At 35.1% G+C, this 17795-nt stretch overlaps 2 protein-coding genes and 1 long non-coding RNA gene across 4 annotated transcripts; 2 read left to right on the top strand and 1 right to left on the bottom strand.

The window, feature by feature from the left end:
- Window positions 1-5259: 5259 nt before the first annotated feature.
- On the bottom strand, window positions 5260-7969 carry LOC103724232 (uncharacterized). Of its 2 annotated transcripts, none has more exons than XM_008815427.5 (3): window positions 7635-7969; window positions 7491-7533; window positions 5260-5595 (listed from the first exon to the last, which is right to left on the bottom strand). In XM_008815427.5, the coding sequence occupies exons 1-3, from the start codon at window positions 7893-7895 to the stop codon at window positions 5471-5473; spliced, it is 429 nt and encodes a 142-aa protein (XP_008813649.2). In that variant the 5' UTR covers window positions 7896-7969; the 3' UTR covers window positions 5260-5470. The 2 variants fall into 2 exon arrangements, with proteins under 2 accessions (XP_008813649.2, XP_038981324.1); XM_039125396.2 differs by having other exon boundaries at window positions 7650-7969.
- Window positions 7970-10113: 2144 nt separating this feature from the next.
- Window positions 10114-10992, top strand: LOC103724231 (histone H2AX-like). Its single transcript, XM_008815426.6, has 2 exons — window positions 10114-10421; window positions 10600-10992. The coding sequence occupies exons 1-2, from the start codon at window positions 10224-10226 to the stop codon at window positions 10816-10818; spliced, it is 417 nt and encodes a 138-aa protein (XP_008813648.1). The 5' UTR covers window positions 10114-10223; the 3' UTR covers window positions 10819-10992.
- A 1907-nt stretch (window positions 10993-12899) lies between these two features.
- LOC149768388 (uncharacterized) lies at window positions 12900-17575 on the top strand. Its single transcript, XR_016399535.1, has 3 exons — window positions 12900-13033; window positions 14921-15007; window positions 17437-17575. It is a non-coding gene; the product is annotated as an uncharacterized LOC149768388 (long non-coding RNA).
- Window positions 17576-17795: the final 220 nt, after the last annotated feature.

The raw sequence follows: 17795 nt of genomic DNA, 5'->3' as shown, positions 1-17795 counted from the left end.
TCACTAGGGATATTTGTGTAACTTGACAAATTTTCTCTAGCTTTTGCTTGGTGCATTCTTAATTATTTTCTCTCTCTCTCTCTCTTTTCTTTTCTTTTTTTTAGCTAAGGTGGGTGGATCATATCTAACGAGTACGGATACATCGAATAAAATCGAAAAATAAAATACTACAGAGTGTCAGGAGTAACTCCCTATCTTCAGCCCACAGGGTGCTACTCGAGTGACTGACTACATAAGTAGTCATTCAGTCCGCAGCCCCATTAGCTTCATGGAAAACATGCTTGGCCTGGAAGGTCCCTCCAGCTTCCACCATTGCCCAGATATTTCGGAACAAAGAGTGGACGCACCCATTACCCTAATTATTTTCTCTTTAAAAAACCAAGCATTAAAAAATAGTTTATTGTACAACTTAACATAAAAATATATTTTATATCATAAAAAATAATTTTTGTATAGTTTTTTAAAAGCTTTAGCATATTAGTTTTTCCTATAGCACCATTCTTTCATTTGTAAGATGCCTATATATCCTCCAATAAGGACAAGATAAAGAAAATTATTAATTTCTATCTACATCGTCACAAATCCTTGCCATGTTTTCCACTTATATATATATATATATATATATATATATAGTGTCTAGGTAGATTCTATCATTTTGCTTTTTGTCACTTATTTTCTTTTGTATCTATTTTTTAGTATTTATTTTATGTGTAATTATTTTATATTTATTTTTAAATTACTATGTGTTACATATACTGAGTCATGAGTTCTTTCCCATCAGATTAAAGCCTATTTTCATAAAGAAGCAAGAAAAATCAGCCCCAATGGTTGATTTAGCTTTCTTAAAGAAAAAGCAAGAACAGTAAATTTTATTTGACATTGTTGTTGTCCACCTGCTGCCTTCAATTATAACAACATATCATATAAAATATAGGAATCAGTTTGAAATATAATAAATATATTTAGTTTATAAAGAAATAGTTACAATTAGTAAGTAAATATAATTTTTTTTGAAGAAAAAATGACTAACTAGCAACTATTGAATTAAAAAGAAAATATTAATTATATTGTATGCTTATTTATATCAAGTTAGACCGTGTCAAACAAAAGCAAGCTAGATCCAGATTATGTTCAACTTGTTCATACTTTAAGCTCAAAATATTGGTTCACGTTTATCTCATTCATTAATTAAGTCAATTTTTAAACTGAAATTTTTGACTTCAGTATGAGCTACTAATGAACAGCATGCTCACATGTCATCCATGGATATCTACATTGTAGCTTTTGATGTTTAGTTGATTATGAGAATGTAAACATAAAAAGATAAATTTTGAATTTTTTTCCGAAGAATCTCTATACTTAATCAAAAGTTTTGAAAACAATTGGACCAAATTAATTGTTTATTATTTAGCCTTTTTAGTTGATAGATTATTTTTCCCATTCTAAGATGTGATCAAATAACATGTATTCCTTTCCAAGTGGTATATACGAGCTTTTAGTCAATCTATTAGTTATTAAATATCATTAATTTCGTGCATTATATGTTGTCACGGAGTGCAACAACCAAGTAAACTAATTCAACATGTTCGAAATGTTATATGATGGTAAGTACTTAAAACTAATACTATGATTGTGTTTTATCTTGATTAAGATAAAGATAAAAATAATTATCATACCTATAGCATTTCGATATCTCAACTCATAATATGCATCATACATTTAATGTTGTGTCAACCTAGCGAGTCCATGAGCCACAAACTAAGTCAGTTCTGGTCTGGACCAGACCAACCCAATTCATCCATCTCTCTTCTTTCTCCTATGCACACACCTGGCCCTGTGTCCCCTCCCTTTTCTTTTCTTTCTTTTTTCTTCTTCTTCACTTCCTAACTGAGCTCTACTACCACCACACAATCTTTGCCAATGCCTTCAGTTTTGCCGCCGCCACCACCTCTCATCTTACCATTCATCCAGTGACCATCCCACTGACATTTTTCCTTCTATTCATTTCTCTCCTGCCTTCTTTCTTTCTTGCTCGCACAATATAGCATCTCCTTCCTTCTCTCATCTCTCTCTCTCAATCGGCCCACTCTCTTTGTCTTCCTTTTCCTATCTTCTACCATTTTGTGCATCTAATTGGTAAGAAATCCCTCTCCATTTCTTCCTATCCCTTTTCATTATGGTTTTGCCCTCTCTAATTTAACCTGTGGGTTTTCTTGTGTGGAGAGAAGAGGCCACAGTAATGGAAAAGAGGAAGTTGGATATGAGGCCTAGTTTATAGCTAGAGGCTCAGATTGAGGTAAACTCCAACCCTATTATCTCTAAATTGGTAAAATATTGTAATTTGACAGTAGATTTGAGAAAGAAAGAAAAAAATATAGTCTTATGTTCTCTGTCCCCTCAGGCAGGTTTCCAATAGCATAGCTTAGATCCTTAGTTAATTATGGTATCACATATAGGAGGCGTTTGGTAACCCCAACAGGATCACCACGGTGATCTAAGATCTCCGGTGATTCGAATGCTGGGGTAATTTGATCCCTAATGATTTAAAATCAATGTGTTTGGTAGGCCATGGTTCAGTGATTAAAAATTCTTGAATATCCATGAATAAAATTACCAATTAGATCACCGGGGATCTCAAATCTTCCCTATTAATCTTCTTAATAATTAATATAAGATATTTGTGGTATTGTTACTAATTAGTAACAATATCTTCTTACTAATTATGGAGTTATTATAAAAATATAGTATATTTTTATAAGATATTGTTATAAGATTAATTAGTAAGAAGATTCAAGATCACCGACCACATAATATCACAAATATCCCCAATATATCTTAGATGGATTTTTTATGTGTTTTTAATTCTCATGAATTAAAAATGTAAGTCAATATACTAATTTCTATAATAACTCCATAATTTTGTCACATATTCTACTTTTAGTAGCCCTTATCATATATTTATTAATCATATAAAATATATTATATTAAAATATTAATATATTTATCAATATATTAATTATTAATATATTCTATGAAAATATATTTATTACTCCTATAAATTATTAATCTTATAAAAATATGTTATTTTTCATTATAAAATTAATATTTTTATTTATACTTATAATAGATTTTTTAATCCTAATAATTATTTTGATTAGAAAAATAAGATAAATAGGAGTAATATATTAAATATTTTCATTATATAAATATAAAATATAATAATATATTTCTACTATACTTTAAAATTATCCTTCAATAATAATATGATTAGTAATATATTATAATATAATATATATCATTAATATAATATATAATATCAACATAATATTATATAACATTGACATAATATATTGATGATATATTGATATAACAATTTTTCTGCTAAAATGAGGGGTGTTTTTGTCTTTAACTTTCAACCCAAGATCACTGTCCTGGGGTGATCTTGGATTTCCAAACTCAAGGACGGATATTCCATCATTGGGTTGGGCGATAATTTGAGAAGTAGAGGTGATTTAGGATCACCGCCACGTAGGATCACCGTGATGCAACCAAACGCGGTGATCTCATCACCTCCACCCATATCACCCTTGATCATGGGACGATCACCCCATACCAAATGCCTCCATAATATTTATTCTTGCCATTCATGAGACTAACTTTATCATGTAATGCAGATTCTAATTGTATTATTAATTATGGATTGGATCAAAAGCAAGAGAACTACATTTAGCCGCCTTCTAAAGTTACTACAGTTATAGTTCCCATGACATATGGAATACATACAATGATACAAATAGATATTAGCCATATATCCAACCAGATAATGGCAAGTTCATGGCATGAAACCAAGAACATTAGTTAATGATATAGTCTTTCTAATTACTCCCAAATAATATGACTCATGCAATAAAGGATCCTGCCATGAAACTAGGAACATTAATCAAGATTTGTCGTATCAATGCATCATGCCTTGCATTATATTGGTACTAAACTGATATTTGGTATGGAAAGTGTATCGAAAGTATTGATGCGCCAAACTGACCCATACCGATATGATACCGGCTTAGGTACTGAAATTGTTATTACGAACTTTGACATCAATATAGAATTAGGAAGACCTACCTTATTGAATACATGATCTCATTCAAACGAGGAGCAACCATCTACCAACTAGAGTAGAGTCTAAAAGAAAAGCAAAAAAGTATAAGCTCTCACTAATATAAATTGTAGCAACTGAAAGGCCATGATAAACCTTTGAAATAATAATAACGGCAAGACTGACTACAAATAGGATAAATATGGATAAGTAAATCATAAGCATGAATACCTTCTCCTATCCATATGATACACTTATATGGATCCAACTTCAAGGATCCCATGCAATGTCTAGTCTGCTGGAACAAAAACTACTTCCATTTCTTGCAAAGAAATTCTCTATTTACACAACCTGAATATAAGACACATTCCTCACAGTGACTGCTTTGGTCAATCTATCTTTTGCTCATCAAAAACCTTCTCAAATGACTTGGGTTATTATAGTTAACAATTAATGCAATCTCAAGCAGATAATTTAAAATTCATAGTTATATGAGTTATTATTACTGTTTAAAATTTGTACTTAATTACAATTTGTAGGAATAAATTAAAAAAATCACTACTAGTTAATTAATTATCGTAACATGAATTAACAATAAAACCGTGTTTAATTCAAATTTTATCTTACTTTTGCTTTTTCTTTTTCTTTTTAATGAAATTTCATCCTGCTTTTGCATGATTTGGCACATGCACAATTTCAAGATTCCGGCACCTGCAAATGTGCTGTCAGGTTACATACTACCAAACCCAAAGAACAGTGTCATCCTTTACATCACCACATTCACTGCCTGCAGTGCCTATGGTTCTTAAATGCTATCTAAAGTGAACAAGGTCACAATTAGCGCAATGCAACCGCCCTTTGTTTTTATCTGTTATATATACAGTTGTTAGACATCAAATTTTGGAACAAAAGTAAAGAATGAATAGTTGAAGAGAATTTTGCGTTTCGGACTATGCAATGAGATAATGTTAGCTCATTATGCAATGAGATAATGTTAGCTCATTATGCAATTCAAAATAAGTTTTTGCCAAACACACATCATCAACAGGCTCCTAAACATTGTATAATAGCAATTAGTGTTCATAAGCATTCAACCCACCATTCCTTTCAATTTTATTGACTATCTCAACAGAAATTTGAACAGCAAAAATAACAAGATATCAGACTTGAAGGTGAATGATTACTATTGCATAAAGCATCCAAGCAAATATAAAGTGTGTCTAAACTATTTTAAGTAGCCCAAGATAAGACTAGACATGCCTCGTTGATGAAAAGACAATATCATGTGAAAGGCCACCAGGTAAAGCCCTACAAATTGACATTGAACAGCAAGAACAAAAAAAAATGGTCAAGGCACACCACAAAGCCTCAAAACTAAGCCAAGCTCTGTTTTACCACTTTGGAAGAGTTTCTTTTTTCCTTCTCAGACTCTGGAATATACTTCCACCCACGCTTGTTTACGCCGCTCATTTTCACAGGAGCATCAGCTGCTCGTATACCTGCAGGATACACTTCCATGTAAAGATACTCAAATACATGATTAATCAAAAAGGGATGTATATAGTCAGCTATAAATTGGGTGCATTAAAAAAAAATCAAGATTCACAGACAAATTTAAGTGACTAAGAACAACAGGACCCAGTGCAGTCAATAGAAATCCAGGTTGAGCACCTGAGAGGTGAAGATTGCTGCTTAAACTTTGCAAATATTTTAAGGAGTTAATTGTGGCAACTGTGAGACAGTAGCAGCAAGCAAAGTTTGTTGCAAGTTTGCTCGTGTAAAGCTCATGTACATGGAGACATAAGTATCATCATGCTGAGCACCCTGAAAAACCAGCGTAGTTTCGTAAATAATTACCAAGTATATTTGAACTCAAGGCTAAATCTCATTGCTGATTATGCTCATCTCTCATGCATGAAGTCGTTTTTACTGCTCCCACGAACTTTTGATTTCTACTGTAATTCATAAAATGAACAGGGCACCTTTCCTGCTCAATATTTGATTTCTGCTCAATAAATGGTACTAGAGGATATTCCTACATAATGCCTGCCCATTAAGAAAATTAGTGTCGCTACCTACGAACTTGGTTAAAATCTTGCACCATTAGAACACTCGCTAATCAGACTCATAATGAAATGTTCAGGATTTGCTATTCTCTGTTTTTGGCTGCTTTAAGTTGGCACCTTTAAAGCACATTAGGCTTCTCTTAATTTATAAAATGTTAGATCCAGTCCATTCATCATAGTGTTGACTACAGATATTATACAAATACTTGCCAATATGGTCAATTTCAATTGTGATTTTCATTAGCATTGCTCTGCAGACATCATTCTGCAGCCTTGCAATATTTTTATTTCTTTCTCAAAGGAAAAATTAACAACCTAAGATATCAAGATGATGCCAGAAGTGGCTGCTCTGAAATCATGTCCTAATTTTACACGGATTTTCTTTTCCCTATTCATCATAGGCCATTATTTATAGCAAGCTTGGTAAAATGAAGTTTATCAATCAAGGAGAAACAAGGACAAACCACAAGTTTCAGACATAAATGCAAACATATCTACCACAGTCAAATTATCTAACTATAATAAAGCATAACTTTTACATTCAAAGTCCAAAAATTCCAACAAATTTGTGAATTTCAGTGTTTATATCGGCAGATGGGAGTGTAATTGTATTATCCCCCTAGCTATAACAAAGTGTGCTTGGAGCTTTCCCAACCCTTCTCCTTCAAGAAAAAAGGTACAAGCAATGTATAATAATAGACTAAACTAAATTATGGTTACGAAATAAATCATTCATTAAACATTCCAATTTCGACGGCATCGGCATATATTTAGCATAACAACATGTCTGCACAAACACTAAGAAATCAATAAGCGCTGATATGGCTGCCCATAAGCCAGTATAGGCACTCAGGTGATCTCCCTTGCTAAATTTATACAATAGGAGTCTTAAGGTAAGAAGTGGCGCAAGCACCAAGGCAGAAGGCACATTGACAACCTTTGAAGTCAATCTTAATTCTCAAACAACAATGATAATGAGTCATTTGCCAATTTCCTTGTCAGATGCCTGTATCACGCACACAGATGACTCGCTCATGGCATTCTATGCTACAAGTATTTATAAACTGGATCAAACATGTACTTTCGTATAAATGTGCTTGACGAGTTAACAAAATAACAGAAAACACAATTTTTATAGAATTTGTAGCAATAAAAGATTACTGACGGCTGAGTATGTTGGAAATGTCGAGAAGTCATCAATACCGATCACTCTTATTTTAAAACAAAAATCGCAGAAAAATCGCATTCTTTGTAAAATTTCCCCTTCCTGTAACAAAATGGCAAGGACAAGGACACGGAGAAAAAAAAAAGAATTCTTTTTGACTCACCGGCCTTGTATCTAATCCCCCATGCCTTGCCGTGCCGCCCATCCTGCAACGTAATAACATCAAACAAGATGAAGACGGTGGGAGATTTGAGAAGGAAATGGTGGTGGAAGGGAGAAAGGGGGATTTGGGAGGGCTAGAAGAGACCTTGTAGAGATTGACCTTGGTGAGCTCGTAGGAGACGTCTTGCCAGTGGGTCTTAGCCACCTTGTAGCCGAGCCCCCAGCTGGGGAGGAACTGTATCACGTCGAACAGGTTCTTCTTCTTCCTCCGTTTCGGCTTCGACTCCCCGGCGGCGGAGGAGCTCGGAGCCGGAGGAGAGACGGAAGTGCTTAGGCTTCTGAGGAGAACGAAGGACTGGCGGAAGAATCCGGTGATCGCTCTGTCCGTCACCGCCCTATTCATCATCCCCGCCGCCGCCAGGGCTGTAGAGAGAGAGTAGCGGCTCGGCCTTCACACCGAAAGGAGAAATGGGGACACACAGGAGGTTATTGGGTTCGGTTCTGAATATTGAGTTAGATTCGGATCCTGAGAAATCGGACCCAACATCTTATCGGGTTCGGATTTGGATAAGAACTAGAGAAATCCAAAATCCAATCCAGTCATATAGCGTGCATGCGTCCATGTCCATCTATGCGTGCATGCACGTGTGTATTTGGTTTGATCTATCGATCTTATCATCATAGTCCATATACCCAAGTTTGCTAGATATCACCAACAACATAACTTGTGACAGGTTTTTCAAAAATAAGAACAACACCAAATACATTCTAAATTACCTATTTAATAAATAAGTCTTTTATTCTTCTATTTCAAGTTTATTGATTAATTTAGTAGATAGATTGGTTGAGATTAATTGTACATTCGAATACCTTGTGTATCATTTGAGAAAAAGCCAGCTCAATCCAATTTTTGCTAGCCTTAGTTACAAAAATTGGCCTCAGCCGTGGATTTTGATGAAAAAATCTTTACTCGAGAATTTTAATTTCTATTTTTCAAATTTTAAATTTTTTATCTTAATTTGACCTATGTAACCTAATACGTTGGGGTTTACGGGTCGACTACGGACTAGTTAACTCCAACTTGCTAGCAAGTCGAGCATGGTTTAGGTCATAGAGGGAGGCTGGATTAAATAATATATGCATATAATTAAATTTACATCTATGTTAAAATTTAAGCCATGGATGGAAATGGCAATCGAGCCGGATGGGGTCAGATACAAGTTGGGTTGAACACTAGTCGGATCAAAAATTTGTCCACCCAAGCCCGACCTATTTATGAAACATGTAACCATACTCGATCTACATAACCCATTTATCAAACAGATCAAGACAAGTTAAATGGGTTAAATAAATTAAGTAAATTTTTTTATAGGTTAAATAGATTTAAACATATTAAATAAATTAAGCATGTTGAGTTCCGTAGAATAGAAATATGTTAAATATGTTTTAAATGGGTTAAACACTGTCTTGAGCAAGCTATGACATGATGTAATTATTAAATAGGTCAAAAGTCTAAATCCAAATCCAACCCATTTAAGAAATAGAATTAGACAAATTTTATCCATCTATGCCACATTAGAACCTACTTAAAGCATGCTCTTTGCAAGCCGAGTTGACATGTTGGACCATAAATTATCATCCCTAGCTATGGTCTATGTAAGAATTCTTCCTCCTCTTGTATATTAGCTTTGGTAAGTTCAGGAAAACCCATAACGGACTATAACGGGCGCAGATAGATTGCATGTTGGACCTCCACTAGTGCTGTATTTTTATCGTTAGCTATCAGTTTGCACAAGTTTAAAATGTAACGGGTTGGATGAGTCGACTAAATATTTGACCCAACATCAAGCATTCAAGATTGATCTGAATTTATGTCAGACACAGTAAAAAAAAATAAAAATGGCTTAGCTCCTTTAGCCAAAGTGGTTTTACCCAAGTGCCAACAATTTTTGCTAGAAGTACAAACTCAACCTTACTCGCATCTACATCACAAAAAAAAAAAAAAAAAGCAGCAAAAATATTGCAAAAAAAAAGAGAAAAAAAAAAGAAAGTGGAAAAGTTCATCTAGATTCTCTAAAGGACGATCGAGTTGTAGGCGATTGATCATCTACCATGCGACCTCGTCGACACCATTGGATACCGAGAGGGAATACTGTACAAGTCCAATTACAGGCTATTTTTGAGGTGAAAAACAAAAGGCTATTTGGATGGAGTAGAGTTGAATTTATCCCACTGCCATTATTCTGCCTTTCAAATAGAAACTAAGTAGGTTACTATTTATATTAATAAAATGTTAGCTATATTTATACTTGATTTATCTTGAAGATATTAAATTAATATTATTAATAAAAAACTTCTCACTCAACAAAAGCCTATATTTTATATATTTATCAAAAAAAAAAAACTTGGTAGTATTAACCAACCGGTCTAGTGTCTAAATCCGGAGCGGAGGCGGATACGTTTCGCTTCTAAGATCACACCACGTGGAACAATCCAGTCCCTCCACGCTGGCGATCCGTGGCTACCCCCATCTCACAAATCGCAGAGAACCTCTCTCTCGCCCCTCTCCGATCCTCACCTATATAATGAAACCCCCCAGACCCTCTTCCTCTCAAAGACCGCTCCTCCCTTCGCTCTACCGAAAAAACCCTGCCGATCCCTCGTTCCGATCCTTTTGCCCTCCACTGAGGGTTAGGTTTTTTTTTCGTTTCCTCGATCCAAGAAGAAGAAGAAGATGAGCTCCACGGCCTCGACCAAGGGCGGCAGGGGCAAGCCCAAGTCCTCCAAATCCGTCTCCCGGTCCCAGAAGGCCGGCCTCCAGTTCCCCGTCGGCCGGATCGCTCGCTTCCTCAAGGCCGGCAAGTACGCCGAGCGCGTCGGTGCTGGCGCTCCCGTCTACCTCTCTGCCGTCCTCGAGTACCTCGCCGCTGAGGTTGGTGGTCCGATCTTTATTGCTAGGGCTTTGTTTTTATCTTATTTCTGTTCCATTTTCTGATTCAAAGTTTGTTCTTTTTGCAAAATTTGATTTTTTTTGTCGGTTTTCGTTATATTTTAGGGAACCTTTCTGATTCAAAGTTTGATCTCTCTTTTTTTTAAATGATCCTTTTCAGGTTCTGGAGTTGGCTGGGAATGCGGCAAGGGACAACAAGAAGAATAGGATTGTTCCGAGGCACATACAACTTGCGGTGAGGAATGATGAGGAGTTGAGCAAGCTTCTTGGGACTGTGACTATTGCTAATGGCGGTGTTTTGCCTAATATTCACCAAACTCTGCTGCCTAAGAAGGTGGGGAAGAAGGGGGACCTGGGGTCTGCATCACAAGAATTCTAGATCTCTAACAATCTCAAGACAGGATGGGGATATCTTCTGTTTGGGGGTTTTATGTCAGGGGTAGTGATGGTTTGATGTATGAATATGGTTGACTAGTTGCAGTACCTTTTTTGATGTTGAATCAAACTATACTCTTTGCTTTATACGATGAAAATAAGTCAAAAAATAGATATTCTTCTGTGTTTTGTGGTATTTGCTTGATGCAAATTGATAATTTGATTTTCCTTGTTTTTTTTTTTCTTTTTGGTCTTTTTGGTTCAAAATTTGCTAAATCTAGTTTCTTTTAGTTTTGAATCATATTGTTTGATGGATAGTGTCTGAGTTGGTTTGATTTAATGCAATGGTGTTGATGCTGTTCACATGGGTTTTGTCTTGTGTTTCTACCCATTGCAGGACTTGGTTGAAGCCTGAAATCTACCATTTCTTGTCTTGAATTTATTATGGCGTTGATGTAGGATGTTTGTCGCTGGCTTTGTCTTCTGAAATCAACATCTGATTTTGAACTTTCACCCTTTTTTCCCCACCCTGTCGATATGTGTGTGGTTCAGATGGGAGAAAACGCTGATGTCACTTTCAGGTTGATATCTGGTTAATTTATTTGCTTATTTGCTGGTTGGTTGTGGTTGACATTTACTCTTCTTCCTGGAAAAGCGGAGAGATAAAAAAAAACGTTCATTTGTTGCAAAACAAATTACTTTGGTTCTCTTCTTAGATGTCATCGTGGTGAAAAGATGGGCTTGGTAATCTGTAACAGTGGTGTGCCATTGCATGTTAGGCTGAGGGTGCTGTTAGAGCTCTGAATTTGTCTGAGTCAGCTATGGTCTTTCTCAAGTCTGCTGGTTTGCTGTTGCAAGTTCTACAAGTTGAGAAGGAGCTGGGGAAGGGAAATGAGATGGGAGCTCTGTCCCTCGTCAAGGATTTCTAGGGAAATGTGTTTGTGATTTGGAGAAGCAAAGCAGGTTGTCCCCCTCTCTCTATGGGCTCTTTCCTAGAGATTGTGCCAGGATATCTTTTGATGTGAGTGCTTGCCATATTTTAATTTTATGTGCTGATCTCTTGTCATTTGAACCTGAACAATTTTGATCTAATTTTATGATTTTTGGGTAATTGTCTAATTTTATGTTATTTATGGGATGTCATAACATCAACATCCAACACATTCAATTTTACTTATTCTAAATTGACAAAACATGCTCTCCATTTGGTTTGTTTTGGATGGGGCATATCCAGGGACACTATACAGATAATACATAAGATGTTAATGCTTGTGTAAAATGTGTAATTCAATTGTACTGTCTTGTGATATAATTTCTTGCCCAGATTGTGCTGTCAGTCTCCATCCTCACCAATTATACATTATATAGGATGAATTGCTGGGTGATTGCTCCTTAATTGTTTGCTTCTTCCAAGCAAAATTGTTTTGGGTTAACTTGAATTTTGTGAAGATCAAGTAGATGCATGCCAATAATTCTATTACTCTTATGGGGCAACTATCCCTTAAATTTCATTTATGCCTTGAGATTTTCTAATCTTGTAACTCAAGCTTTTATCCATTCATGTTTGATATTTAATGATGCCAATTCCTCAATTCTCATTGAAGCGTTGAGATTTCTCATTGTTTTGACATGTTCATTCACTTTTAATCTTCTTATATTATTCAAGAGATTATTCTTTTGATGTACTTATGTTACTTGTTTTTCCTAGCTGTTGCTCTTCAAGCAATTCCGCAATGTAAAACTGCTCTTACTTTGACACCCTATTAAATTTACATACAAACAATCATATCTATTTCATGTTCAAATTCTCAGAAAGACTCATATGTTTGAATTATTTACTTCTTCTATAGATAATTCTTTTTCTTTTTCTTTTTAAAAAAATGAAAAAATTCTATGGATAAAAGAATTTTTTACATCTGCCCACCCTAGATCTTGTAGTGGTGGGAGCCTTGTGCACTGGGATGTTCTTTTTGTTACTTTTCTCTTTCTTTAGATCATGATGATTGTTTAGCTTTTTAACGGTGAAAGTTGTGCTGTAGGTGCCGTGAAGACTCTGTAGCCTGGATGAGTTGAAGCTAAACGGAATTAGCATAGCTTCTTTTTTCTCCTGTGAATGTAACTTTGGGTTTGATAGAGAGAAATCTTTGACTTGCTGCAGTCCTAGGAGGCAAATATTGTATCTTTCCCTAGGTTTACTGTTTCTATGGACTTTAGATTTGGTGAGTTAAATTTGCCTTTTATACTGAAAAAGATTTTCCAATGCCTGGATTAATAAAACTTATGATTCGCTTCAGTTATGTTAAGGGGAATTTTACATAAAATTTTCCTTTTTTTTTGAGGTTTATGGTAATTTATTCAGATTTTTCCGCTGATTAATGATGGCTCAATAAAAACAAATTCAGTGGGGATAAGTGAGCTTGCTTGCTTTTACACCTCATTGTATTTTTCATTCAAAAAGATCTAAATAAGCTGTTAGTCTCATTTTCGTGGGGCTAGTGTTCCTGAATATTTGCTTCATGCTTATAAGCTTTCTTAGCAAGGAAGCATCAAGAAAATTCACATGCAGTTATGTTTTCTCTATTGTTATTTCTCAGATGGAAATTCTCTTCTGACTTTTCTGAAAGTCCTTTTGTTTCATTTTGAAATCACAACTTTGCAAGTTGTGTAATGAAGTAAAGATGAAAGAGAACTACTTTTAACAACATAAACTTGAACAATACTTCAATAATTGAAATAAATGGTGAAAATAGTTTTATTTTGCCAGCAATCAGACAGCTAAATTAAAGGAGGTGACAATCAGTAGGGAAAGAAAATAAACTCAATAGTTTCCTCTTGTTTGAATGAATCAGGAGAGCCGACAAGAAAGTTGTGCAGATATGTGTTGGCAACCCTGATCCACTAGTCTTTTGTTTCTTATTGTTGAAATTGCTTCTTATTAGAGAAGGAAAAAAAATTAGGCAATGAGAATATAAAACCTTTTCTCCCTATTTTTGTCTCCTGGAATTTTTCTTTCATCTTTAAACAAGAGAAAAGAAGACTTTCTTTTCTGTAAGTTTCTTTGCAAGTAGTTCTCTTTATCAAAAAAAGAAATTTTGAGCCTTAATTACAGGATTTGATGAAGAATTGAAGCCCTATTTACCTAGTAAACCTTTTTTTTTCTTTCCTGTTGTGGGTCTCATATGTTTTTAAGACTGCCTACTTCCAGTTCATGCAAATCAGCTTCTTACACCATCTTGTCTATACTATGTCCATGTCTTCAGATAATGTCCAGAAGAGGCCCATTTACCATCCTTTTGTGGTTGACTGAGGCTGGTGTGTCATTTCCCAACCATTTTGATTACCACCTACAGATACTTGTCATTTTCTAGCTACCTTACCTACCACTGTACTCATCCATTTTATTTTGCTGTTAGTGGAATTTCTTAGCGAGTCTACTTCACTGAATATTCCTTCACTGGTTTTAATAACATTCTTGCCTCATATCTTGCACCACTATTTTCTGGATTACTGATAATTCATGTTACCATGCTGGGCTTCTTTTTCTTCCATTTTTCTTCATTGGACTTGGATGTTCTCTTGATAGGTAGGAGGCTTGACTGAGATATGAGGATGCCATATCCCAACCTAAGAAGTTATGTAACGAACATCTGACTGATTAACTAGCTGCATTGCTGGGTGCATAATTTTTATGTATGTGAATCTTCCATTAATGATGTTGGACAAACTTATAGGGGCGACTTATACATAGTTCTATATGTTAGGGTGCAAGTCATCTATTTAATAACATGCACTATTTTTTGCAAACCTAGAGGTAGGTGATATGCGGAGGTCATTAAAGCAATGAAAGCAAGCAAAAGTATGTTACATGAAAGTCAATTAATCATAAGATTTTTCAAATTTAGAGTGCAGATGATGCAAAAGAAAAGAATTAAGCTGAGGTTATATCGCAGTGCACTATTTGTAAGATGACACTGTCCTGCCTGATTTAGGGGAAAGGGATTTTGTATTCTGTCTTTTGAGCCTTTTGTTTGTATTGCTTGAGTGTCTTTTTAGTAGCTCTTATCTATCCCTTTTGTTTTGGCTGCTATTTGATTTTAAGCTCTTAGGTTTCTTTTGATGGAGGAGTCAGGAACTTGGTGCTTGATATGATCGGTTCCAACCTGAGTCAAAAATACCACAACAGGGTTATTCAGGTAAATCATGTATGAGTTGTGCATATTAAATATTCCTTATTTTGTATTTTCTCCTTTGTTGTTATGAAGATGATATGTAATATATGTTTATTTTAGTTTTCAAATCTTGTGGGATAGGGCTGTCCTAGTTTGCCCATGGAACATGATGCACTTCCCGACACTTACGACAAGGGATGCCAAGATGTGCCTATTGGGATGCTACCCTGTCCCGGTATCCCGACATGTGAAATAGGCTTTCTTAATTTGGTCCAACAGGATTGGCATAAATTTAATTGCAAGAGCAGGAAATGCTCTAGACATGCTTAAATCATATTAGTCATCAAGTAGCAATAAATCATATATGTTTTAATCAGATGGTCTCAAGGATGGTACTGACAAGTCTGAACTTTTGCCCACATGCACTGCATCTCTTAGTAAACAAAATGAAGTATATGTTTTGGATATGCTCATCTGAGCTAGTTTGCTTCTTTGCAACATGGAGCTGGTCATTTCTTGATAGCTTTCTTGCTTGGAGTCCTTCCAAAGTAAGCCTTAATGAAAGAAGGATCAATGTGCAAGCTGTAACGTCTTTTGTTGATTTTGAGTTTCTTGATGAAGTTTGTTTCTTTTTTTTTTTCTATTTGTTCTTTTTCTTATTGTTTTAAGTTTTGCATGTGCCACTTTCTTCATGCCATTGGCATATTAAATTAGGAGTTTGCTGGTTGCCTTGGCTTTTTGCATCCAGGATAGAGGATAACAATCTTTTGAAGATTTTCTGAAACTCTTTTCGTTAAATGCTTCTTGCCTGTCTTAAATTTTTGAAGTATGTTTTTATCACGATCAATGATCTCATTGCCATATCATTTAGTATATATTATGCTTAAAACACCAATGATGTGCAGTAACTGCGGTTCTTATGCCATACTGGTAGTTTGTTTTATAGCTTGTGAGAAAGTTAGATGCTTTCTGATTTTGTTATGCATAATTCTGGAAAAACATATTGGTCTTTTTTCATCAATACTGTAATGTGAATGTGCCATCACTTGCTGAGCCTTGTATGCTTATCAAATCAAGTAATTTTTTTATTGCCCTTCTCAATAATTAAGTCAATATAGTACGCTATTGGATTGCTAGGTGCCTGGAGGCTGTCCATGTGACCTGTTTCTAGTAGGATTATAAAAAACACATGGTGTGTTCTGAGTTAGTGAATGGTGCTGGAATGACCAATTGCAGCTTTTGTTTTTATTAATGTGGGAGAAAGGGCCAGAGGATTTGTTGGTTGTTCAACGACACAGGACAATGATGCAATTATTAGATGAGCAGCATATGATTGTTTGGCTCTTGGCGCTCCATTTGTAAAGCTAGTAGGGCTTTCATTTTCATTGTGTAGCCTATGCAAATACTCTCACATTCTCTGCATGCTTGTATGAGCTGTAATACTTCTGGTAAGATATGATCTTCAGTCCTGTTGATGCAGAGCATGTGATGGGCTTTAAAAATTGAAATTTATACTGTTAATTATGGTTTTAAATATTTAAAAATAAAAAAATCAATATTTAAAATATCAGGATTTCTTACCTATTTGTCCATTGATCAGAAATTAGGTAGTTTTTCGTGGCAATGTACCTCTTTGTGAACTTGAGGAGCCCATGTTGGAGTTGGCATGGCATCGCAAGTCAATCTAATATGGATGCCGTTGCTACACTGACCACATTTATACATGTAACAGAAGGTCACTGCTTCTTCCAGAAGAATATAGAACAGTCAAATTTGTGGGCTGTTTTGAAAGACTATCTTTTGGTTCTTGAATTGTTCATTGCAAAATAGAAAAGTTTCAGGCGACATGCAGTGAGGCATGTGACTAAAACTACAAATTTGTACTGGATTTTTTTTTTGGGTATATCATATTATTTAATAGAAAAACCATATTATATAGATCCAAACCAAGTGCATGGTGAAATCTATACACAAGTAATCCTGAATTATATATGCTAGATACAGCTGTCGCTTCTAATGATGTTCTAGAATGCTTCTGTTGAAGTTCAAAGGGAGTATATTTCCCTCCTACATATTGTATAAAAGAAGCTGTATCTCACTCCCGTATGGCACGGCATTCAGACACCTTAGATGATTCATTTTTCTTCTTTTCAACTATAATTTAGGCTGCCTATATATTTCCTGCATGTATATTATCTTCAGAGTTCTGCAGTTGCAATATGGAGCACCTGATGTTTTGAAGCTTATCCATGTTCTAGTTGAATAGTTTGAAACGCATTAGAAGGCTCTGCATTAGAACTTAGAATAATGTGATAGGCAGTTAATCTATTTTTTGAAGTTGAATTCAAGGGCCAAGTGATGTCATATATTGAAGATACTGATAACATTTTTTGGCGTCTTATATGCTACTTGTGTTTTAGGCTCTGAATCTATTCTTATTCTATTCCTTGCAGATTGATAAGAGGAAAAGTATCTGCAGATGTCAGACTCTTTCTTTCCTCCTCTATAGCATTGTGGTATGTTTCAAAGAGATCTTATTAGTGCTGTTCTTTGTGTTATTCAGTGCATTTTTGCTTTCTTTTTTTTTTCTTTCATGCCACTTACACACACACTATCTTGTTCTTTTTTTAATTAGGTGGTGTTGTTGAGAATATTGATTGTTGCTAGAATTGGATGCCTGAAAGCACATATGCACATTGTTGCACCTTCTTGAAATTAAACTTACAGGCTGCATTATCTCGGATAGAGTGGCTGAGTAGATATAAATGACAATTGTCGTCGAGAACTAATCTTGATTTACTCTGGGAAGTTA

The sequence above is a fragment of the Phoenix dactylifera genome, chromosome 2 (genome assembly GCF_051530095.1).
Source record: "Phoenix dactylifera cultivar Ajwa chromosome 2, Ajwa_hap1_PhDact_Kaust_v1.1, whole genome shotgun sequence".
Lineage (NCBI taxonomy): Eukaryota > Viridiplantae > Streptophyta > Magnoliopsida > Arecales > Arecaceae > Phoenix > Phoenix dactylifera.
The sequence above is the reverse complement of the archived record's forward strand: the minus strand, read 5'-3'. Positions and strand labels throughout refer to the sequence as shown.

Coding starts and splice junctions, on each gene's coding strand:
- LOC103724232 (XM_008815427.5), bottom strand. CDS start 7,895: ATGATGAATAGGGCGGTGACGGACAGAGCGATCACCGGATTCTTCCGC. Junction 7,534..7,634: donor CCAAGGTCAATCTCTACAAG/GTCTCTTCTAGC, acceptor ATTACGTTGCAG/GATGGGCGGCACGGCAAGGC. Junction 5,596..7,490: donor GGGGATTAGATACAAGGCCG/GTGAGTCAAAAA, acceptor TGTATCCTGCAG/GTATACGAGCAGCTGATGCT.
- LOC103724231 (XM_008815426.6), top strand. CDS start 10,224: ATGAGCTCCACGGCCTCGACCAAGGGCGGCAGGGGCAAGCCCAAGTCC. Junction 10,422..10,599: donor TCGAGTACCTCGCCGCTGAG/GTTGGTGGTCCG, acceptor GATCCTTTTCAG/GTTCTGGAGTTGGCTGGGAA.